This window comes from Danio rerio, chromosome 8 (assembly GCF_049306965.1).
Source record: "Danio rerio strain Tuebingen ecotype United States chromosome 8, GRCz12tu, whole genome shotgun sequence".
NCBI classification, from domain to species: Eukaryota; Metazoa; Chordata; class Actinopteri; order Cypriniformes; family Danionidae; genus Danio; species Danio rerio.
Window position 1 is genome coordinate 21,463,571 of NC_133183.1, and position 25,569 is coordinate 21,489,139.

General features: G+C 37.9%; 1 protein-coding gene across 1 annotated transcript in view; it reads left to right on the forward strand.

The window, feature by feature from the left end:
- notch2 (notch receptor 2) overlaps positions 1-24,862 on the forward strand; it is a 70,806-nt gene extending 45,944 nt beyond the window's left edge. Inside the window, exons 10-34 of the mRNA NM_001115094.2 lie at positions 313-426; positions 532-765; positions 1,560-1,670; positions 2,043-2,235; positions 3,948-4,093; positions 4,181-4,294; positions 5,896-6,015; positions 6,264-6,416; positions 6,796-7,024; positions 7,111-7,312; positions 7,879-8,032; positions 8,117-8,301; positions 10,996-11,128; positions 11,208-11,450; positions 11,553-11,665; positions 13,187-13,698; positions 14,174-14,524; positions 14,617-14,759; positions 16,667-16,868; positions 17,366-17,456; positions 17,548-17,698; positions 17,810-18,132; positions 20,580-20,727; positions 20,850-20,947; positions 21,056-24,862. Coding sequence (NP_001108566.2) covers positions 313-426; positions 532-765; positions 1,560-1,670; positions 2,043-2,235; positions 3,948-4,093; positions 4,181-4,294; positions 5,896-6,015; positions 6,264-6,416; positions 6,796-7,024; positions 7,111-7,312; positions 7,879-8,032; positions 8,117-8,301; positions 10,996-11,128; positions 11,208-11,450; positions 11,553-11,665; positions 13,187-13,698; positions 14,174-14,524; positions 14,617-14,759; positions 16,667-16,868; positions 17,366-17,456; positions 17,548-17,698; positions 17,810-18,132; positions 20,580-20,727; positions 20,850-20,947; positions 21,056-22,450 — 5,858 coding nt within the window. The 3' untranslated portion in view covers positions 22,451-24,862. The remainder of the gene's footprint in view (positions 1-312; positions 427-531; positions 766-1,559; positions 1,671-2,042; positions 2,236-3,947; positions 4,094-4,180; positions 4,295-5,895; positions 6,016-6,263; positions 6,417-6,795; positions 7,025-7,110; positions 7,313-7,878; positions 8,033-8,116; positions 8,302-10,995; positions 11,129-11,207; positions 11,451-11,552; positions 11,666-13,186; positions 13,699-14,173; positions 14,525-14,616; positions 14,760-16,666; positions 16,869-17,365; positions 17,457-17,547; positions 17,699-17,809; positions 18,133-20,579; positions 20,728-20,849; positions 20,948-21,055) is intronic.
- Positions 24,863-25,569: the final 707 nt, after the last annotated feature.

Genomic DNA, 25,569 nt, shown 5'->3' on the forward strand with positions numbered 1-25,569 from the left:
AAGAATAGGTATAATATTGCACAATTGATCTGTTTTTACTGAATTTTTAGATTAAAAACTGTAACTTTGGTGAACATAAGTACCTGTTTTTTATTTATTTGTTGCTTCACTCTGTAAAGTTGCTTTGGCACAATTTGCATTGTATAGTTTTAGAAAAAGGCCACTTGACTTGATATTAGTAATAGGTGCTGGCAATTAATAACATTTCCTGTTACAGTGTTGTTGAAAATAAGCTGTGGGAACACTTCTTCTCAAAGCATGCACTACTTTGTGGTATTGTCATGAGACTGAATGTGTGTGTTTTGACCACAGGTTTCACTGGGGAAACGTGTCAAGTGGACATCGATGAGTGTGCCAGCACTCCGTGCCATAATGGTGCCAAGTGTCTTGACCGTCCTAACGGTTACGAGTGTGAATGTGCTGAAGGTAACATTATTAACAGTAACCATTGTAAATAGTTATCATTAGTAAAAGTTCTCACAGAACTGATCCTACAGTAGGAATTCATGTCTTATCTGCTGGTCTTTTTAGGTTTCACAGGGCCTTTGTGTATGGAAAACATCAACGACTGTGAACCCCAACCCTGTCATCATGGCAAATGTATAGATGGAATTGCTACCTTTCACTGCGATTGTCTCCCAGGTTATATGGGCCCCATCTGCAGCGAGCAGATACGTGAGTGCCAGAGTGATCCCTGCCAAAACGGAGGTCGCTGTGTTGACATGGTTAACAGATACCAATGCAACTGCCAGCCGGGTACCGCAGGTGAGACTCACCTGTGATCCTTATACGTTCTGTGGGAATGTGAGAGTATATGGGTGTTTTCCATTGCTGGGTTGCTCTCACTTTTTATTAAATTCTGATAATGAAAATACGCCTACAGTTCTAATACAAGAGGTATGGGTGAATTGGGTAAACTAAATTTGCTGTAGTGAATGAATGTGTGCGAATGTGAGAGTGTATGGGTGTTTTGCATTGTGGGGTTGCAGCTGGAAGGGCATTTGCTGCATAAAACATATGACAAAGTAATTGGTGGTTCATTCTGCTGTGGTCACCCCTGATAAATCAGTAAAATGATGTAATTAGACTTTAGAATTAGACTGATATTTATGGTGGAGGTGTTTGAGATGTTTACTTGTGTTAATCAGCTGATCTTTGTGTGGAAAATCTCTGAGCTTGTGTGCTTCTATTTTAATTGCCTGATCATCAATGACACAACAGAATATTAAAGAACAACTGTTTGCTTGATTTATGCAAGTAATCTGGGGATACTGGTCAAAAAGATTTGTGCAGTGAATAATGGAGTATGTCTACTTTGTCCATCTCCCTGCTTTATTTTTGACAAATCCTATATTCTGAAAAAGTCCTATATTCCTCAATCTAATAAAAGAAATAAAGCTCACTTAACCCCCCTGCTGGATGCATGCTCTTACTACACACACACACACACACACACACACTTAGGAAATAAGGGCATTATGTAAACTTTCTTGCAGACGTTTTCAAGAGCTGCTGTGTAAAGCTTCTTTTGATTATTTTTCCATTTATTTTCATTATAGGTGAGAACTGTCAGATTAACTATGATGACTGTGCCAGTAATCCCTGCCAGCACGGGACCTGTGAGGATGGAATCAATGAGTACAAATGCGTGTGCGAACCTGGATACACAGGTTTGTTCATCCCACATGCACAAATATAAATACACATATGCAGATGTGCTTCAGTCATTAAGTTCTGTGTAAATAGTTTGTAACACAACCACACAATGCATCTCTTCAATTTGATAAATCATACGTGTCAAACTCCAGTTCTGGAGGGCCACAGCCCCATACAATTTAGTTTTAACCGCAATGAAACACACCTGATCAAACTAATTAAGTCCTTCAGGCTTATTGTAGGTTTGTGTGTTGAAGCAAGGTTGGAACTTAACTCAGCAGGGTTGTGGCCCTTTAATAGCTGAGTATGACACCACTGATATATGATTGTGCTGCTTCAATCAACAGTGAAAGTTTTCATTATTCACTCTTTTTTTTTTGTTTCAGGGGAACGATGCGCTGATGAGATCAATGAGTGCAGTTCAAACCCATGTCAGAGTGGGGGGACGTGTGAGGATAAAGTGAATGGATTTAAGTGCAAGTGTCCAGTTGGGACTTATGGGCCCCTGTGTCTCTCAGGGGCAGACCGTTGTATCCGCATGCCCTGCCGGCATGGAGAGTGCATTGGGAAGCAGGAAGGGTAAGAACTGACTTAATTTGCAAGCAATTTTGTCCATGCATCAATTCTTTTTTAATGTTTATTAACATTGATACAACATATAATAACATACAATAACATACATTTAAAACATACACATACACAAAATTCATACACATCAACACCAAATGATTTTACAAATATTGTGTAAACATGCCAAAATGCATTTTTATGAATTCATGACAGGTTCACACTGCAACGAGAGTCACTATAATGTGTATTATTATAAAGCCAGGGCCCTGTGAAATTTATTTTATTTTATTATATTTTATTTACAGTTTAACTTTTTTCTTAGGTTTTGTTGAATTTTTCCTGAATTCCTGTTTAAATTTTCCTGAATTACATTATTTTTATTGTTCCAGGGCTTTTGGGCCCTACCATGCACCCAGCTTAATAAGGCCCAAGACATGTTTTGCGTGAATTGTTGCAATTTACATACCAACGCAATCCTAATATTCACATTTTGCGCCACGTTGTTTAAGTATCAAATCCATTTGCACTACTTTGACTAGTGAGCCGGTCAATAAAGAAGGTGTGTTGAGGCGCATTGTTGGCATGTTACTATTTTGAGAAAGTTAAATAAACCATGCAACTGACCAAGTAAAACCTGGCTAAAGTTAGTTATGCGCCTATCAAACGCTTGATACACACAGGATGTACAGCAATAAACAAATATCTTTACATATAAAAAATCTTAACAAATGAAAATATCTTTACATATAAGCTTTTTTCAGTTTATTCATGACAATTAGCATTTTTATTATAGTGTTGCTATTATTAGCCGTATTACTTATTATATGCATATTTATGTATATATTTTTTAAAATAAAAACAAGATTTGTCCACCTGTTGGGTTTTTTTGACGTCTGCATCACCAAATGGGGCAAAAAAATAGTAACTTTGCAATATGACATTGTGATATGTTGTTTTTGAGCACACTTTGTTATTATTGTTCATTTATTACTTTGCTGGAAATTAGAGCTGAATTTAGAAATAGTTTTGAAACAAATCTTTGCTCTTGACAAACAAAATTAAATATGTTGGCTAATGAATGCCTTCCGTGGAGTGCGTACAACACCGTTGACTTATTCATAAAAGCAAAGAAAAGACCGCATGGAAGAGGCTCGTTCTTTATCCTCGCTCTGCAGATGGTTTGTTTAACGGTTTTCTGGCTAGTGAAGCATTCAGTTTGTCCATTCAGTTTTTCTTCTTACAAAGTCTGCCATGTTAATAAATAGCAAATGCACAACGGAGTGACGCAACTGAATTTTAAGGGAATGAGAGATAACACCCCCATTGGTTTAATACATGTTATGTGCAAAACACACCCATAACTCATAATGAGAATAAGCACAACCCTGTTAGACCATGCGCCGCGGCGCAAATTGTATTTTTCCATCCTTAAAATAGCAAAAAAGGATTTAGACACTCCCTTAATGCTTTTGCTCCATGCACTTTAGACTTTGCGCCTAGATCATTAAAATAGAGCCCTTTGTGTTTTTATATTTCCAGGCAAAGTTCTGTGTCATGATTTGTTTAGGTGTAGTAGCATTCGTTTAAATTATTTGTCCAAAATATAACAAATGCTGTGTTTTGTGAGCTTATTATAAGGAACTATTATATGTTTAAATATACAGTATAAATCCTCCTCAGTGGCCTTTGTTCCTTACTATTTTCAACTGTTTTCTGTGTAGGTATCTTTGTCAATGTGAGCCAGGCTGGGAGGGTACGAACTGTGACCAAGAGAAGAACGAGTGTCTGTCCAACCCGTGTCAGAATGGTGGAACCTGTAATGACCGTCTGAATGATTATACCTGCGTATGCGCCCGTGGGTTTGCAGGTAATGGCATGTGATCCTTTCTAAACAAAGTAACAAAGACATTTAGGTCATACTCCAACTCCCTGGTTTGCCCTTTCTTTCATTCAGGTTTCAACTGTGAGATCAACATAAATGAATGTGAGTCAAACCCCTGCATGAATCAGGGAACCTGTGTGGATGGAGTCAACAGCTACGTATGCCACTGCAAACCACCTTACACAGGTGATGCACATATTTACAGTCTACAGTTGTCAAAAACACTTTTTTCTTACTTGATTTGACTTCTATAAGCAACATTTATGACACTTAAGTTGTCAGATTTTATAAACTTGATATGAATATGTGAGTTCCCAAATTAAAGTGTTATAATTGTGTTTGACAAATGTATTCATTCATTCATTCATTCATTCATTCATATGTATTGGCAAAATATTTTTATCTATTTGAAAGACACCAAAACTGATAACCTTGCAAAATTTGTTATATACATATAAAAATAAATAATACATTCTAATAATAATATTTTAGGATGCTTTTATGAATAGACAGCTCAAAACAGATATTATATTATATTATATTATATTATATTATATTATATTATATTATATTATATTATATTATATTATATTATATTATGTTATATTATATTATATTGTAATTACTGTTTAATTTGAAAGGACATATTTAATTATAATGGATATTTTTAGTAGTTTGGGGTAGGGCTGCATGATATTGGAAAAATATGACATTGCAATATTTAGTTTTTCTGTGATATAAGTATTGCAATTAGGGCTGTGCGATTTGGGGTAAATATCTAATTGATTTTTTTTTGACAGATTTTGCGATTTACTTTTGTAGTTAAGCTTCAGCTTCATAAAATTTGTAAGCTGTGGCAACAGTTCTGCGACAGCTCTTAAAAATGACCCGTTTTTGTTTGATGTCTATGACTTTGAAACTAAAATATTCTCATATTACCAGTGCTGTTTTTCTTTGATATTAATTGGTCCATAAATGTTTTTAAAGCAGCAGACGCCATATCCCACTTGTAAGTGATTTCCAGTTTGTTTTTTTGTTTGTTTTTTATCGTGGGCATTCCCCATAGTTCAGTTGCGCAATTCTGATTGGGCAGAACAAAAGTGTGCTTACTCAATTGGCTAGTAAGACTATCACACACAGACGGCAGTCACGCATTTGGTCTGGGCAGGGGAAATTAAAAAATACATATATTTTAAATATCGCAGACTCTTGCAATTTGCTAATTCCAACATTTGAAATTGCGATTGTGATTTGATTTCGATTAACCCCACAGCCCTAATTGCAATTTTACTAGATAGCTTGAACAGCTCTGTTTGGAAAGAATTCAGTAAGATTGATTTGGATGACTCTGTAGAGGAGGAACTCATGCATAAAAAAAAATAAAAAAAATCTGACAACATTCAAGCACAGCATTTGAATAACTAAATGTAAAAACACTGTGTAGTTCGCTGTAAAAATAATTCAATATAAGATACAAATGGTAAATTTATTGTGCTTGAATTCTTAGTCATAGGCCTTAAAAACACATTCACTCCGTTATCCTTACGTCCTGCAGTGATTCCACAAATCACATCTAAAAGATTTCTCCTAGACAACTAATTGCAACATATGAACTCAACATTGCATTTCCTGCGATGTGACTATTGCAGATACACACATTGCAATATCGATAATGAAACGAAATAGTGTGCAGCCCTATTTTGGGGTTTTTACACTATGGGACCTGTACCAAATCCAGCTGAACAGCATTAAATTCTCCACAACTGACTGGACTTTTCACTTCTCAGGGAAACACTGTCTGGAGAAGTTGATCCCATGTGCCTCTCAGCCCTGTCAGAGACGAGGAGTCTGTCAGCCATCGCTGGATTACACCAGCTACACCTGCAAATGCCACAGCGGCTGGGAGGGTGAGCGCTTCAAGTCTGGGTGTTGGTGTGATTACATATTTAAGTCAGTTAAATGTCTGTTGAAGGAACAGTATCAATAGATATTAAGCTGACAGTCTACTAATACTTAAATGGACCATCAAAATAAAGTGTTTCTCATATTTGATCTGAGACGATCACATATAAACTTTTCCTTGATAAAACATGATGTGAGCTGTGGACATCTATTAAAAGTGTCTGAAGGGATTTTGTCTGGTATGTGTGTGCAGGAGCCCAATGCACAGAGGATAAAGACGAGTGTAAGAAGAGCCCTTGTCAGAATGGTGCTCGCTGTGTGAATATAGTTGGCAGCTACCGTTGCGAATGCCCGCCTGGATACAGCGGGGACAACTGCCAGACCAACATCGATGACTGCAGCTCTAGTACGTGTCTTTCCCACACCGATTTTTCTATATGCAGTGGCTTGGTGGGCACATGCGCGTGTCCTTCTGTTAATATCTTGTTAAAGGAGGGTCGTGCAGCCTAGTGAGATTAAGAAGGACTCCTAAATAAGATGATTCTTATGTGACAAACAAACAAACAATAAAAAACTAATAGAATCTTTGGCTGTCAGTAAAATAAATAATTAAGGTTAATCTCATTACCAGTTTGAAGCAGAAAGAAGATAATTAGTTTGGTTGAGTATATTAAATTAACAAGTTAACTGTGACAGCCCAGAAAAGAAATTGTGTTTTGTATTTTCTGCCTGTCTACTCAATCTGGAAATACTTCAATTTTTTTTCTCATTTGTTTGTTCTCCAGATCCATGCCGTAACGGGGGTACATGTGTTGATAAAGTGGGCCGGTACTTGTGCGAGTGCAGAGCTGGTTTTTATGGCGAGCGCTGTGAGGAAGAGGTGGACGAGTGCGCCAGCAACCCCTGCTGGAATGGAGGACACTGCACAGACTACGTGAACAGCTACACATGCCAATGCCCGCCAGGCTATGACGGCATCAATTGTGAACGTGATATCCCAGACTGCACTGAAACGTACGTTTTCTATATAAGTGACAGGGATTGTGTTACATTTTGTTTTATTATATAAATTGTTATTCATTCCCTCATTCACTCCACAGCTCTTGTCTGAACAATGGGACTTGTGTGGATGGAATTAACCATTTTTCCTGCCGTTGTCGGCAAGGTTTTTCGGGCCAGTATTGCCAGTTTGAACTGAACGAGTGTGACTCTCATCCCTGTAAAAACGGTGGCACCTGCATAGACGGTCTGGGGACTTTCCACTGCAACTGCCCACTAATGTACAATGGAAAAACCTGTGAGGTACAAACTGCACATTCTGTATTGCATTGTAAACATAAACTGTAGATGTTTAGCCAAAGATGAAAATTACCTTATTAATAAATCTCCCTCATGTGGTTTTAAACATTTATGAGTTTCTATCTTCAAGAAAAGAAGATGTTTTGAAGAATGCTGGTTGTTGGGACCTAAGAAAATACTATGGTAGTCAATGGGTTCCAGCAACCGGTATTTGTCACAATATCTTTATTTGTGTTCAACAGAAGAAATAAACAACATGAGGGAGAGTAAATAATGAGATATTTTTCAACTTTGGGTAAAATATCCCTTTGTTTTATGCATACTTTCTTGACCAAATGCTTTTTAAATGCATTTGCATTCTTTCAATACAGAAAATACAAACTAGTTATTTGTAGTGATTTGATCATTTGGTTGCTAGTAAAGACCCTGATATACTCAAGTGAAGCAGTATTTAGATGAAAACTATTTCAACATGTTTAAAATGATGTAATGCCAGTTTGTTCTACAGTTTCACTTTGATTTTGATGTATATCTTTCAGTGATTGGTGTATACACTTTTGTTTTTGCAGTCAATGGTGAATTTGTGCAGTCAGATTAAGTGTCAGAATGGAGGTACTTGCATCCAGAAAGAAATCAATTGGAGATGCAGCTGTCAGCCTGGCTGGACAGGCCTGTATTGTGACATCCCCAGCATGTCCTGCCACGCTGTTGCCCTCAACAAAGGTAATACATTAGACATCTTCAGTGTAATTCCTTTGGAAGATATTTTATGTATAAGTCTTTAATGTAAACTCTGGTGTGCTGCAGGTGTGGCGGAGAACATGGTCTGCAAGCACGCAGGTCATTGTAAGAACATAGGCAACACACATCAGTGCGAGTGTCAGAAGGGATATACGGGCAGTTACTGCGAGACTGAGATAGATGAATGTCTATCCAGCCCTTGCAGAAATGGAGGGACATGTGTGGACTACCAGGGTGGATATGACTGCAAGGTATCACCAATCTCACTTACTAACTGCTGAAAAGTGATTCTAAAACATGTTACAAATATTTTACAAATATTTCACATTAATGCAGTTCATTTGATTATGTAAATAATCCTGCAAAAGTATAATGTTTACCACAAATATAAAAATATAAGCAGCACAATTGTTTTTACAGTGATAATATTAAGAAATTGAGAATGAAGTCTACATTTTAGAATGATTTCTGATGCTGAAAATTCAGCTTTGAATCACAATATAAATAACTTTGTAAGATAAATTAGCAATATCAGATGCGTAGCAGTGTGATTGGGCTGTTAATTGGCAATGGTGGAACTGCCACTCGTGGTATTGTGTTTATACAACAGTTTGACGGCATAATTGTGTATATAAATCAAACACAGAGAGTCTACAAATCCTTTTGTAAAAGGAACTACTTTCTTCCACCAATCATTTACATATGCAGCTGATGTCGGAACAGCAGAAACCGTTGCTAATTCACAAACGTCACTTTAGAGCTAGTGTTTGAATGATTCCCTAGCCTAATGTCTAAAATGATGACAAAACAGTTGATCTTGCTCACATTTTAAGTTTATAAGGCTGAACGGCAAGAAATGCCATCAGTCTAGAGACATTTCCCAGTATTTCTCTGTTGCAATAGGGAGATCACAATAATTAACCCCGAAAAAGCAGAAGCAGGCAAACACTACCAGATCATTGTTGTGTTTGCAATAAGGAAAAACGCTAAACACATGCAGGCATTTCTTCTTTCTTTCTTTTTACTGAACCAGTCTGCAGTAACGAAAACAGGAGACTCATTAGAAACAAACAGATGGCCAACCAAAACTCAGGGTTATACAAAGAGTGGCCAACACAAACACAGTTGAAACCAGAAGTTTACATACACTGTATAAAAAGGCACATAACCATTTTAAAAAGTCATATGTTAATGTGACTAAACTTTTCCTCTTTTAGGTCAGTTAGAATTACCAAATTTGTTTCTGTTATGCTTAATAGCAGAATAATGAGAGAGATACTTTTAGAGAAATTGTTAAAACTTTTCTTGAAAGTCAAGTTTACATACAGTAAGATTATTATGCCTCTGAAAAAGCTCAGATAATGGTGTCAAGGTTTGGAAGTTTCTGATTGGCTAATTGACAACATTTGAGTTAATTGGAGGCAAGCTGTTGCAGTATTTAAGAAAACCTCAAACACACTACTTCATTGTGTGACAACATGGGAAAATCAACAAGCCAGAATCAGCAAAAAAAAAAAAAAACACACAATTTAGTATTTTACACTGGGAAAATATTTTTTAAATACAATTTTGTATAAATACAAAAATTTTTTTGGAGATAAGTCCTGTGCTCTGATGGAACTAACAAAAAAACAAGCCTAGGATCCCAACTGTAAAGTATGGGGGCGGCAGCATCATGTTGTGGGGCTGTTTTGCTGCAGGAGGGACAGGTCCACTTCACAGCATAAATGGCATCATGAAGAAAGAACATTATGTAGAAATACTAAAGCAACATCTCAAGACATCAGCCAGGAAATTAAAACTTGGCCACAAATGGGTTTTCCAAACAGACCATAACCCTAAGCATACTGCCAAATTAGTTAAAATAAGCTTTAAGGACAACAGAGTGAATGTTTTGGAGTGGCCCTGATTCCTGATTTCAATCCTATAGAAAACTTGAGCAGAGTTGAAAAAGCTTGTGTGAGCAAGACAGCCCACAAATCTGACTCAGTTACACCAATTCTGTCAGGAGTATTGGTCCAAAATTCCTTCAAACTAATGTGAGAAGCTTGTGGAGGGATACCCAAAACATTTGACCAAAGTTATACAGTTTAAAAGCAAAGCCAAATAAATACCAAGAAGGTGAATGTTAATTTTTGACTGTCTAGAAATTAATACAATATTCTAAAAAAAATCTCTCATTATTCTGGCATTTAACAAATGTAAATCATTAAGGTAATCCTAATGGACCTAACAAGGTAATCGTTTAGTATGATTTAGCGTCAGACATTTAAAAAAAAAAATGGTTATGTTCCTTTTTTTTAGAGTGTATGTAAACTTCCGGTTTAAACTGTACGTACATTCTTAATATGCGAGTCCCATCTTATACTCAATACACTACAAATTATATGGTACAAAGGCAGCCCTACAACATACTAAGGGCTTATTATGCAGTCTCTGTCACCATCTTGTTGATGGACAACGGCAACCATCTTATCTCTGCTCAGTAGGACAGGCTTATACTTATAGTTGTGTAAATTGCTTCCTTGTCCTCATTTGTAAGTCGCTTTGGATAAAAGCGTCTGCTAAATGACTAAATGTAAATGTAAATAAATAAACTGCATAGTTGCAATCTAAACAACTACATTCTCGACTAAAAAAGCCTCAAAGTACATTATGTTGTCCAATAGCGGCAATATTTTCAAACTGTGATGAGTTTATTGATCTACTGTCAATCTATATGGGCGGAGTAATACACAAGGGTGAGGAGGCTGTACGAGCACTGTTATTAAGGGAATATTGCACGGCTATCAGCCAATCAGAATGGAGAACCAGACAGAACTGTTGTATAAATTAAAATAAGAGATATTTTTAAACTGTAATAACTGTTTTTTGCATAAAGTGTAGACTACCTATCATTCTGTTCTATTTACTCTCTAATAACTAAACCTTTCTTGTTCTTTCAGTGTAAAGCAGGTTTTCAGGGTGTGAACTGTGAATATAATGTTAACGAGTGCCAGTCAAATCCCTGTCGCAATGGAGGAACCTGCATAGATCTGATCAACCATTTCTCCTGCTCTTGCCCTCCTGGAACCAAAGGTATGACTGATTCTTTATCCTCAGATGCGTCACTGATATTAAATATTGTCTGATCACCTGCTCTCTCTCTGTTCTACAGGTTTGCAGTGTGAAGTGGACGTGGATGAATGTGCCCCGGAATTTGGCCCGCGCTGTAAGAATGGCGGCCAGTGTGTGGATGGTGTGGGCCGGTACACCTGCAACTGCCCTCCTGGTTTCGCTGGAGAGCATTGCGAGGGAGATGTGAACGAGTGTCGTTCTGGACCATGCTACTCACCTGGCACCATTGACTGCGTGCCACTTATCAACAGCTATCAATGCCGTTGCCGTCTCGGTTATACTGGTGAGGTCTTATTTTTAGACTCATAAATGGCAGTTAAAAAGTGGATCAATAGACAGTCACTGATTTCTTATTTTTTATGCTTTTATGCTTTCTGCCCTGTAGGTCAACGTTGTGAGTCAATGGTTGATCTGTGCCAGTCCAAGCCATGCCACAACAATGGTAGATGCACTACGAACTCCAGCTCTGTACACGGATACATCTGTACATGCCCACCTGTAAGTTTTAGTTTATATTTCATGAAACATATAGAAAAAACATGTTATTTGGCTTTTTTTAAAAATATATAATTAATAATATTATCAATACTTAAAAGAATTGCATAATATATATTTCAGATTGGCTGATAAAATGAAAATTCAACAGTATAGCCTTTATTCTTAAATAAAAATCATACTGACTCTAAACGTCTTATTTTAAATTAAGTTAATGTTTGTCTTTTTAGTAGTTGAAATAAAAAGAATATAGATCTTTGTATAATAGCTTGATACTGTATGGTCTAAAAGCTAAATCCATATAGTAAGAAAAATGCACATTGTAAACCATTTTTAAGGATGTAAACAAAAGCAATGGTCCCAACGTAATTCCTGTTTTACATTTTTTATTTCTATAGCTTCTGAGAATCCAAAAAGAGCCACACATTGATAAATAATGTTATGATAGCTATCCTAACATTAAGTTGTGATTGAATTACCTCTTGTTACAGTTATGAATTAGTTTGATAACAAGCAGGAAATGTTCATGGGCCAATGACATCGCCACATCAAAATGGTCTATATTTGAGATCTGCTTAAGTGTTGCATCACACATTGTTAAAATATTAGTAGGCCCACATTGAAATCTTCGTGTGCAGAAATCTGCAGATTTTCACACATTTTTAGCTTATAATTTATTTACATGTGTAAATTTATTCAGTTTTTTAAATTAATTTCGGTAATATTATTGACAAACATGAAAATGTTTATATAATTCATTTACAATACAGTTTGTAAAGTAATATTTTCTGTCTTTTAGTAGATCTATTATGTGAGAGACTTGCTTTGTTTACCAAATAAGTGGATCTAATTGGATTTGCATTGTAAACATTTAAATAAAAGTTTAAAATTTATTATTTTTATCTCTAAGGTATTATTTTTTATCTCTAAGTTTTTAGTTACAATACTCCCAAAATCATTCTGCATAAATCCGCAGATCTTTTACAAAATTGTGCACAGAAATAACAAAAAATGTCAGCAGATTCTGTCTGGCCCTAAATATTAGTGATTGATATTTCCTGACAGAAAATAAACATTCAGTTAAATATCCAATATTGACCAATATGACAAAATTAAAACAATCAATAATCACTGTAGTTCTAAAGCCTTTGGTAATTTCGGTAAAAAAAAATGAACCCTCTATGTAATATTCATTAATTGCTCCCTAAAAGGTTTAGGAGATATTTTTAATGACTAATGTGTCTCTTTAACATTTCTCTTGCACCCTTTAACAACTGCATTTCTTTGACTTGGTTCTGCTTTGCTTTGAAATCATTTCTTGTTCTGTCTTTATTCTTGTGCTTTCACTAAACACTAAGGCTGCATAAATCAGGTATGGAGTAAAACTCAGATTTCTTCTTCTAACTCCTCTTTAATCTCCTTTCATTAACTCCTGCTTTCTTACCAGCCCCAGTAATTTGCTTGTAAAGTAGACCGTGATTTGTTTATTTTGCCAATCTAATCGTCCACGTGTGCCTCTTTCAGGGTTTCTCTGGCTTTAACTGTGGCAATTATGAGATGTTCCCATGTGCCAGTTTACGCTGTCTGAATGGTGGACAGTGTGTGGAGATAAAGAGCCGCCCTCAGTGCCACTGCCCAGTGGGTTTTACTGGAACACACTGTGAGATGTTAACAAACCATTGCGTGTGTCAAAATGGTGGCACCTGCATGCCAGATGAGTCCAACAAGTTTAGCTGCCGGTGTCCACCAGGGTTTAGCGGGGAGACCTGTCAGGAGACTCCACCTTCTTGCCCTTATCCGGATTGCGAACAGCGGGCTGGAGACAAAGTATGTGACCTGCGTTGTAAGAACCCGGAGTGTGACTGGGATGGAAGTGACTGTACGCTCCACTGGGACAAACCCTGGAAGAACTGCAAAGCCTCAGTGTCCTGCCCAGACTTATTTCATAACGGCCGCTGTGACCCAGAGTGCAACAATGCAGGCTGCCTATTCGACAGCTTTGAATGCGACAAACATTCATCGGTGGGAATTTGCAAGTATGTTTACCAGTGTATTTTAATACTTTAGCACCTCACTTCTCTCTGCTAGGAAAATTGCTGATATAATTAAGCAGTATTTTACAAAACTACAGTTTTAGCATAAACCTGTCTCTGAAAAAAACAGGAAATGTACTGATAATGGTAGGGTTAGCCATGTCCTTTCTTATTCGGCACCAAACCAAATTGTGCACATTATGCCTACTAGATGTTAATTGCATTATGTTCTGGTATAAAATTTACAGCACATTTTAGACTTATTCAATTCAACTTATGTGCAAGAAAATAAATATTTATGTAAAGTCATAACGAGGACTCACCAGCACACACTTTCAGAGCCATAGCATTTTAGCCTTTATTTTCTATATTTCATTTTGCACTTTTGCTTAATCACTAATTTCATCTCTGCACTGACATGGAATAGATCAAAAAACATGTTCTAGCTCCAATCTCTCTTACCCTTGTTTTTCCTTAGATACGACAAATACTGTGCAGATCATTACGCCAATGGTCATTGCAACCAGGGCTGCAACACGGAAGCATGTGGCTGGGATGGTCTGGACTGTGCCAGAGACACTCCTCCCAAGCTGGCAAACGGCACACTGGTGATTGTGGTTCTGCTGCAACCCAAAGAGCTGCTGGCTGACCTTAAGGGTTTCCTGCGTTCTCTGGGGACACTCCTGCACACCAACCTGCAAGTGAAGCTAGATGAGCATAATAAACTTATGGTGTACCCATTCTATAGAAATGAGCAGAATGAAATTCAAAATGAAATTGCCGCTATGAAGCAACGTGGAAAACGCGAGCTGGAGAACGAGATTATCGGGTATGTTCTTCCCACCTCCCCCCACCCCCCAAAAAATATTGTCTTTATGTACCCTTTGATTGCATCTAATTTTGTATTTGTCCTTGGCTTAGATCGAGGGTTCACCTGGAGATTGACAATCGGCTGTGTACTCAGAACTCAGACGAATGCATCTCCAGTGCAGACCAGGCTGCAGCCTTTATAGCTGCTGAGTACCTGAAGTCAGATCTGCCGTACCCTATCTACTCCATCACCAGTAAGTGAACGACAAAAAACATGGTCATAGCTAGAGATTGTTATCGTCATGGATTGAAAGGTATTACTACCTAGACTGGTACTATTTTGGTGCTTTTTGTTTTTGTATGAAAAATGAAAAAGGCATTAACCATTGCACTTGATTATTCAAACAAATGTGCTGCATACATTAACTTAAACATTTAATTTAGACCGAATGCTTTAAATATATGAAGTAAAAACTTAATGGTCTGACTTTAGCTTTGTGAAATTGTGCTTTATTACGTTTTGCTGCATACATATACAAAAAATCTCTGCCTGTAGGTGGCACTTATAGAACAGAAGGAATTAGATTTTCTTGTTTAGTGTTGTAAACAAAACAACTAGTAAAAAGGTTGTTATTGTACATTTTAAAAGAAAATACCATTCAGACTTTTCTGAAGACAGTGGGTTTCATTCATAAGTACCTTTGTGAAACCCTAGTTACATCTGTGAAAGTTTGATTTTCTTTACCATCATCACTCTATAGAGACTTTTCTTTAAACACAAAATTACCCATTATGCTTTGTGTGTATGCGCAAGGAGAGTGCTTAGAACTTCCGGTCGGCAGCTGTAAACGGTCACATTTGGACAGCTTTGAAACTATAGTTTTAATCTATTTTACCTGCTTTTATCATTTTTATCACTAATTCTGTTGTCCATCAGCACCATCTCCTGGACTGATTATTTAAAGAAATGTTATCTAATAGTATGGAAAACAGCTGCTGTGAGGCATTTTCACCTCAATGTCAGGCGGCATCTTCTGCCGTTTAAATGAAGCCTCGTCATCGCTAAAGTCAACAGTTTCTCTTTCTTTCAAATATATAACCAGCCCAAACAAATATAATTTACCAAAATGTTTGACACACGTGTAGCCTGTACTGTCACACTAACACACTGATTTAAAAATTGTGACAAAGTGAAAATATAGGCTACAGTCATTTCAAAATGACAGAAAAACACAAACCGTGGTAAAAACAACACACGAAATGAAACAAACGGCTAGCGATTAGAATGAACCGCAAATCAGCCAGAAGAGTATCAATAACTTACTTTTATTGATTATTTTTGTAAATTGCATGGCTTACATAACGTTACCTGTTAAGTTTCATGCCAGTAATCTGGTTTGCTCTATAATGCAGTGAAGTATTTTGTGTGTGTGTGTGTGTGTGTGTGTGTGTGTGTGTGTGTGTGCGTGTGTGTGTATTGAAGAGCCACTGAGCTAACGGCTGACAGGCCAGGAACACACACACACACACTGTATTTCTGACGGCAAACACGTGAACTAGGAGAATGTTTTTTTTCTTATTTCTGACGCGATTGAACCACATCTGACAGATTATTACGGCTTTAACAGACACATTTTTAAGTTTGTGCTTCACAAAAACACTGTAATCTATTAGAAACCCATTTTCGGAGCGCAAATTACCTATTGTTAACGGTGTAAATGAAATTTCTAAATATTCTACCTAAAGCAATGGTCGCTATGGCGCCCTCTATGCAGCAGCCAAGAAAAAGGTCTATAAAGCATAAGCTTGTGTGTGTGTGTGTATGTGTGTGCTTGACAGACACATATTTCACATGTGAGACAGCACACTTTTGACTTGCAAATAAACTATTTGCACAAAAGATCACAAATTAAAAATAGTGAGATAAAACGTGCAAAGTAATGTTCATTTAGCAGTAATAGTTTGGGAATGTATTTGTTTTAGTTTATCCTACAACAAATGCAGAACCAATGGCCTTATCAATACTCCAAAATATAATTTAGCACTAATTTAGTCATGCAACAACATTTTTCAGTACCCTTCCTTAGTCTACAAAATGAAATAGAGGTTTTATTAAGTTGTTCTCTCTTTATAAACTGTTAACTGTCCTCTTCCACCTCAGCCAAGCCACCTAAAGAAACTGGGTTTAATTTCCTGTACCTGGTTGCTGTGGCTGCTGCCATCATCCTGCTCATTTTGGTGCTGGGTGTTTTGGCTGCCAAGCGCAAACGCAAGCACGGCACTCTGTGGCTTCCTGATGGCTTTCTGCCAAACAAAGAGAGCAAGCGGAGGGAGCCAGTGGGACAGGATGACTTTGGCATGAAGTAAGTGTTCACCTGAACTCCACAATGATCTCAGGATATTTGGTGCCGTCCTCTTGGAAAGTTCCCTATTAATAAACTGTGACAGTGATGTGATTAAAAAGTACCTGTTGAAGTAAAATAGATTTTATAGGACAATTTCATATATATTTTACTGTTATTTTGAACTGTCACAAAATCACAGGTTTTCCCATTGATGAGCAACATTTCATGAGCATTAATCTCCTAAATACAATCATTTTGGGGTATATATAATTGGCTTAATATTTACATTTTACATAATATTAATAATTATAAATAGTATTTAGTAAAAGTTTGCAGTATTTTTTGTTTACTTTAGTTCATTTACCATCAAAAAAGAGATTTTTGTGCTACTATGAAACAATTGATATTATGGTACCTTAAAGGCATCACATCCTGAAGCTGTTTTTGATGTTTTTTTTTTACCTGTTAATTGGTATCTTCAATCATTCCTTTCCCCTCTGACCTCTTTCTCCCAGGAGCATGCAGAAGCCACAGGATGGAGGATTATTGGATTGCAGTTCGAACCATCACTGGTCAGAAGAAGATCATCTTCCTAAAAAACCTAGAGTGAGACAGCTTTTTTACAGCCCTAAAGATGACATTTGAACATCTTTAGTATGATTTTGATCTACCTGAATGCATCCCTCTAACCCCACAGATGGAGGATAAGCCATTGCTTCCTGTTGGAGTGGATGGAGTGGACAGGAGAGAGTGGACCCTGCAGCATCATAAAGCTGCTGACATCACACTCACCCCCCCTCAGGCAGACAACGACATGGAGAGTCTGGACGTCAATGTTAAAGGGCCAGGTCAATGGACAGACTCATCATTTCTTATTTCAGTTTGAAAAAGGCAGTTTTCATGTCTGTGTTTCCCCTTCAGAAGTTTGACTAACCCTGTATTCTTTTCAATGTTCGTAGATGGTTTCACTCCTCTCATGCTGGCATCTCTAAGAAATGGTAGCAGCCCTGACTGTGGCAGCATGCTAGGAGAGGAGGAGGAGGAAAGTGGTGCTGACGAGCCTGGCACAAACGTCATTACCGACTTAATTGGCCAGGGTGCGTCGCTCAATGCCCAGACTGATCGCACCGGGGAGACTGCACTTCACCTCGCTGCACGATACGCTCGAGCAGATGCTGCCAAGAGACTGCTGGACGCTGGTGCTGATGCCAATGCTCATGATAACATGGGCCGTACACCTCTTCATGCGGCCGTAGCAGCAGATGCTCAAGGAGTTTTCCAGGTAAGGACATGTGCTTTTATTCATATGATACATTAGTTTTTCAGGGTCCCCACTGGTAATCATGCAAAAATTGTAGAATTTTCAAATTTGAATATTTAAAATCTAATTAAAATAAAACAAATTTGCAGTACATTAATGAAATTTTATGGTATTTAAATGGCACTAAAGAGTATTTAGAAAAAAAAAAAATTTTATAAAAATTTTTATTTTTTATATACAATAAATAAAACTATTATTTATTTGTAATAATACTACTATTTTAACCATGTTTTAAATGTTTTAAAAATTGTGTATTTTTTAGTAGATTTTTTTCTACTAAATTGCTATATACATTTTTTAAAGAATACCTTGATGCTATTTTTTTGGTGTTTTTAGTTATGCTTATACTTGCTTTTATGTTATTCGTGCGACTTGTTTCTTTAAAAAAATCTCTATGGCTGCTTTTACACTGCAGATCTTGTTGGTCTATTCCGTTTAGATTTTTTTTAAATAAAACAATAAAAATAGATTATCTTTTAAAAGTGACTCGTATCCAATTGTCTGTATTTACACTGCACACAGCAAGACGCAATGACCAGGAAAAAAAGAGCAGGCGCTGACTGACAGCTGATAATAAAAGAGCGCTTGACTTTTTCTCCATTTCTCTATTTAGTCTGATTGCAGAGTTTCAGTTTTTTAAACTCTATTAGACAAGTTGTTGTACTATATTTTATGACAAAAAAAATTGTCATTTTGCCATCTTCTAATCTAGACCTTTTTAAACCAGTAGGCATCTTAATGTAATGTCCATGGCGTGATTTATGCATGTGACGTATGCTACAGTTTTATATTTAATGGCATGACAAATGATACAGATGTATTGCCAAAGCATTTATAAAGTTTACATTAAGAAAAGAGCATGCATATATAATAAAAAACACAGTAAACAAAGTAAAGAGTAGTAGTAGTAGTAGTAGTAGTAGTAGTAGTAGTAGTAAAAAAAAAAAAAAATATATATATATACATTATTCACATATCAATAAAAAATAATAATAGATCAGAATACACTGTACATTTAACAATCAACGTTCTAGGATAAAACAGTAATAAAAACAATAATAATGCTATATAATATGCAATATAGTATGCAATAATAACTTGCTATATGACAATATAAAAGCTTTTTTTAGTCCTCATGTATGAGATTTAATGTATGGGAATCTGCTGAAGTCTGTTCCAAAATGAAAGCATCAGTGGTGATGTTATTCTCTTTGGTTTTTAATGATATGAGACTCACATTGACCTGTGTAAATCCGATCTACCTGCTTACAATGCAGACACAAGGGCACGGATCTGATTCAAATGAGAAAATTTTTTTCCACATATGATCAAGGCCTGAATCTAATTTAAGTAAATTGGAATCCATGTGATTTTTTTCTTGCTTACACGTACAGTACATGGGCCATATCCAATATGTGCCACGTGGGAGAGAAAAAAATCGTAATTGAGTCACTTGAAGCATGCAGTGTAAATGCAGTTTACACGGTTGTTAAGCCGTGACGTATCGGTGATGTATTGAATATTGTTTCTGAGTCTGAGCCGCTACTCATTTGAATAGAGAAAATGTTTGTTTATGGCCACTTTTTAGTCCTATCACATATTAAAGTGAATTTTATATAAAATCATGGTGTACAGCCTATAAACTTGCTGCTTCACAAATACCAAAATTTAATCATTCCTTAATTTTCTATTCGGCTTAGTCTCATTAGTCTTATTAATCTGAGGTCGCCACAGCAGAATGAAACCGCCAACTTTTCTAGCACGTTTTTATGCAGCGGATGCCCTTCCAGCAGCAACTCATTAAACACCCCTACACTCTCATTCACACACATACCCCCATGGACAATTTAGCATACCCAATTCACCTGTACCGCATGTCTTTGGACTGTGGCGATAAACGGAGCACCCGGAGAAAACCCACGCGAACGCGGGAAGAACATGCAAACTCCACACAGAAACGCCAACTGACCCATCCGAAGCTCGCACCAGTTACCCTCTTGCTGTGAGGCTACAGCACTACCTACTGTGCCACTGCATCGCCACCAAAATTGTAACAATTTTTAAAGAATTTATCACTTTCTGGCCATCAAATATAAGGCATGGTTATATACATTGCGATCGTGATTTTCGAAAGTATTACATCGCTTTGTAAACGTTTATTATTACCATTTGATGAGTCTCCCCATACAGTTTAATGTAGCGCTTGGACCCGGAAGCCGCTTCGCGTGACATCACACTTAACAAGTGGATATCTATGATCTTAATAATGGTTATAAATGTACACAGCTATTGCACTATACAGATATTACATTTATATTATCCATCTTTATTCAGGGTTCATGTAAGACATTTTCAGAATTTGTGTGTGCACATACTAATCATTGCTGAAATGTGTTTCTGATGTCCAGATTCTCATCCGGAACCGTGCCACTGATCTTGATGCCCGTATGAATGACGGAACAACACCTCTCATCCTGTCAGCCAGACTGGCAGTGGAAGGCATGGTGGAGGAACTGGTGCACTGCCATGCAGACGTTAATGCTGTGGACGATCATGGTAAGATGAAAACACATATGAATGTACAACAAAGTATAATTTTTTTTAATAAATATAAAAAAATCAAATGAATCAGAAAATAAAAAAGATACCCAGGTCAATCTAGTTGGTCTCATTTTCAGGCAAGTCAGCTCTGCACTGGGCTGCTGCTGTGAATAATGTGGATGCCACTTTGGTGCTGCTCAAAAATGGAGCCAACCGAGACATGCAGGACAACAAGGTGCTCTTTCACGTCTGTTTGCTTATGTGCATGTTTAGTCGCTTTTTAAGCACAAAAATGTTTTGTATGTCAGCCAAACACTTCACCTCTGTTTGTTCTGTGGTGTAGGAGGAGACGCCGTTGTTTCTGGCGGCTAGAGAAGGCAGCTTTGAGGCTGCTCAAATTCTGCTTGACCATTACTCAAACCGTGACATCACCGATCACCTGGACCGCCTGCCGCGTGACACCGCACAAGAGCGAATGCATCATGACATTGTGCGTCTGCTGGATGAGTACAACCTGGTGCACAGCCCACACTCCGGGCCCAACCATGTAGGAAATGGTGGAGGGCACTCATCGATGGTCTGTGGCACAAACGGGACAGGATACATCCTCGGCATGCGTCCTGGACCACAGGGCAAAAAGAACCGCAGAGCTGGAGGAAAAGCAAATGGTGTAGCAGCCGGGACAGCCAAAGATCTGAAAGAAATGAAAGCCAAGAGACGGAAGAAACCAACCGGAGGAGAGGGGCCAAGTGTGGTGCCGGTGACCACAGCTGGAGGGAATGTAAGCAGAGCAGCTGGTGGTCTCTCCGAGAGCTCAGTTACCATGTCTCCTGTGGATTCCCTAGAGTCTCCACACTCATATGCCGGAGAGCCCGTGGCCACCTCCAGCACGGCCAATTCTCCACCTCTGCTTAGCAGCCAGTCAGCGAGGCCCATGCTGCCCCCGGTGAGTCACATGCTGGGCCAGCAGCAAAGCTGGGTGGGTTTGTCTAAACACAGCTACAATGGCCACATGTTTAGCCTCATGCCACACCACCAAATGAGTGCAGGCCATAGTGGCATGCAGCAGCACCACAGCCCAGGCATGTCCGCCCCAATGAACGTCACCATGAGCCGTGAACAACTCCCGCCAATTGTCACCTTCCAGATGATGCCGACCGGCAGCGGGCAGAGCCTCCTCAAGCAGCCACAACAGGGGCAGATGCAGGCCCAAGGGCAAAATCAGCCACAGGCTCAGCATCTACACTGCAGCCAGGGTATGATGTACCCCATTCCTGACGTGAGCATGCAGCACAGCCTATCTCACGCCCTTCAGCACCCTTCTCATGCTCACAACCACACACTCCAGCATGGGCTGCCTGATGGCCAAGCACGGCAGGTGGTGTCCTATCAGCCACGTCAGAGCCCTGTGGATAAGTACCCCACGCCACCTTCCCAGCACAGCTACGCCACTGCCGGCTCTGAGGGAACCACCCCTGGACATCCAGCACAAAAACCCAGCGAACACCCCTACCTCACCCCTTCACCAGAGTCACCCGACCCCTGGTCCTCCTCGTCCCCACACTCCAACTCAGACTGGTCCGATGTCACCACAAGCCCCACACCTCTAGGAAACCCACACACAATGCCACCTTCCTGCCACACACACATTCCCGAACAGGCCCAGCTGCAGCCCCCATCACAGGCCGCGCAGCCAACACAGTCCCAGCAGTCCCAGCGCAGCAGTGTGTACGCATAAAAACTCAGACCTTTGAGAGTGTATTGATTCTCTCTCTTCAGCAGCAAACCATCTTATCCTCCACTCTTTATGTCTTTATTACGCTCTGCATGTTGACTGTGAAGTTATTACATATTGTAAATTCCCAACAGCCCCAATATTTTATTCCAAAGGACAAAACCATTCGGGATTCCTGTTTACAGCCATCTGCGATCTGAGGCAATGTTACCATTGAACGATCACACTGCCAAAAGTAAGGAGTCTCATTTTGGGGGTACTGAAAATTTCAAATTTAAGTCAAACCTTGAAGGAACTTTTAATATGTCATTTTTTTGTTGGTGTTGAAGGCAAACATCATCAAGTTACAGGAATAGTTCACTCAAAAATTGAAATATTCTTTATTTAATCATTTTCAAATCATTCCAAACATGCATGACTTTCATCTGTGGGACTAAAAAAACAAGACTCCATTAAGGTCTAGTGTATAATGAAAAGAATATTTTCTTCAAAACATCCTCCACAGATGAAAAAAAAGTCATATTGTAAGTTTGAAAGCAGACGAAGATGCGTAAATAAAGATCTTTAATTTTGCGAGAACTAATCTTTGATTATTTAATTCATCTTTTTTATGTATTGGGTCAGCTTTCATGTGTTTTGTCCCAGCAAGCAGTTTTTGTTTTTAATAGATGTCTAATAGATGTCTAAACATAGTCGTCTTGGCTAAAACAAGGCTAAATTTGGGCTGACAGTGAAAATCTAATAGACGTCAGAAAATAGACCCAATCTAGACTACACATGAATAGCTACACTTATCAAGTCTTCCTAATCTGTCTATTTGACGACTAGTGTACACTCAAAAAAAAAACTCGTTCAAACTACTTATTTAAAATGAGCTGAATCAACACAATTCTTGAGATTTCATTGGGACAACCTAATATTTTTATGTTCAATCCACATAAATTTGTTAAAAGTATTAGGTTAACTTAATCAATTTGTGCTGGAACAACATAAAAGAATTGTGAGGAACCCTGCATTTTTTACAGTGTAGTTTTGGGCTATTTTTAGATGTCTATTTTCACTGACAGCCCAAGTTCAGCCAAGCTGTCTACGTTTAGATGTCTATTAGACGTCTATTAATCAAAATTGTTTGCTGGGGTTTTTTGTATAGATCAACCTGCATCTTTTTTTTGTAGTGATGAAATGTTTCTTAAATGATTTGGTACTTATTTGTGCACGTGATTGGTGATTCACACTCGTGCCCGCATACATCTCATTCATTCATGTGTGGTTCAGAGAGCTAAACTGTGGTGTACATAGTTAAAATATTACTCTTTGTTTTATGTGTTTCCATGTTGTCTGTTACGGTTTCACCTCTGCTTTGCTAGTGAGGTAAAGGCGGTGTGTAAATATGAATGGGCTCCTCTTTGTTTCTGTTGAAATGGTTTGCAGTATTCAGTGGCCGCACAAACATGACAGAGGTTTGAAGAGGAATTCCAGCAGCCGTCGTCAAGCCGAAGCAGAAAAGCAAATGTTTTCCACAAATTATATTATCAGTGCCTTTTACAATGCATTTGTAACCATTGTTACTATTTTATTGTTCTGCCTTTGTTGTGTTACTGTATATTAATATTCTGAGCGGTTTAGCTAGTTATTTTATTTACATGCCATGTGTTATCTTCAATACAATCAGCTTGTCTGTGCAACCGCTTGAATCACTCGTTAATTAAGAAATCATACTTTATACATTTAAATGTACTGTTTGACTTTTTTCTGTCTTGTGTTTTTGAGCAAAGCTTTATAAACCTGTTTAGTACAATCACATTTTTCAACTGTGTTTTGCACAATAAACCCATGGGTCTCTTAAACACCAAATAAACACTCATAATAGTATTTAGAAATGCATGCATCGGTTAACCAGAGTGGCGATAAAATAGTCTTATGAACTCCCTGTATGAGGTATTTGTTCAGATGGGTGGGTCAGTCAAATTGTTTGTACTCAAGGTCAATATTAAGAGTCTTCTTATGCAAACAGAACCCTTTATGTCCTATAGGCTCCAAATGGCGTATTGTTTTTATTGGTTAATATCCTGTAGCACTTAAGGGCCCTTCAGCAGTATGATCTTTAGTGTACCAAATAGAGATCAAAGAAAAGCTTTTGGCGTATCGTACTTTCACCCAAATGTTATGCAAAGCTATTTTTATATGTGCTGTATATAATTCTATGATTTGGGTTTTTTTATGCCATTGTACTTTATTTTCATGTTCACCAAACATATGCATACAGTATGCTAGAATGAAGTAAATGTTTCGTCTTAGTATTTTGTTGATTTTAAATTTGTGATTTTGAGAACAAACGCCTGTGTATTGGAAAAATCCAAGACAATTGATTAAAATAGAGATGGAACACAATAAAGGAAAACCTTTACAAATTGATATGGTGAAATGAGTCCTTTTTACAGCTGTTTCACTTAAAAAAACACCATTAAACATCCAGTCCCTTGATCGACATTCACTCTCATATCTGTCTGTCTGATCTATATGTCTAATCCATCCATCCATCCATCTCTCTGGCTGTTTGATCTGTCTTTCTGATCTATCTCGCTGTCTGGTCTATTTATTTTTATTTTTTTGTGTGTCTGTCTAATCTCTATCTGGCTGTCTGTCTGATTTATCTACCCATCTGTTGGTCTGTCTATGTGATCTATTTATCTGGTGTTCTGTTTGATCTATTTGTCTGATCTATCGGTCTGTCCATCTATCAGACTTTCTGTCTGATCTGTCTGTCTGTATGTCTGATCTATCTGTGTGTCTGATCTATCAGTTGTTCTGATCTGTTTATCAGTCTGTCTGATTTATCTATCTGTCCGTCTGTCTGTCTGATCTATCTGTCGGTCTGGCTGTCTATCGGTCTGATTTATTTATCTGCCGTTCTGTCTGTCTGATCCATCAGTCTGTCTGATCTATCTGTCTGATCTATTTATCTGGCTGTCTGATCTATCTGATCTGTCTGTTTATCGGTCTGTCTGATCTATCTGATCTATCTGGCTGTCTGTCTGATCTATCTGTGTCTCTCTGTCTATCTATCTATCTATCTATCTATCTATCTGTCTGTCTGTCTGTCTGTCTGTCTGTCTGTCTGT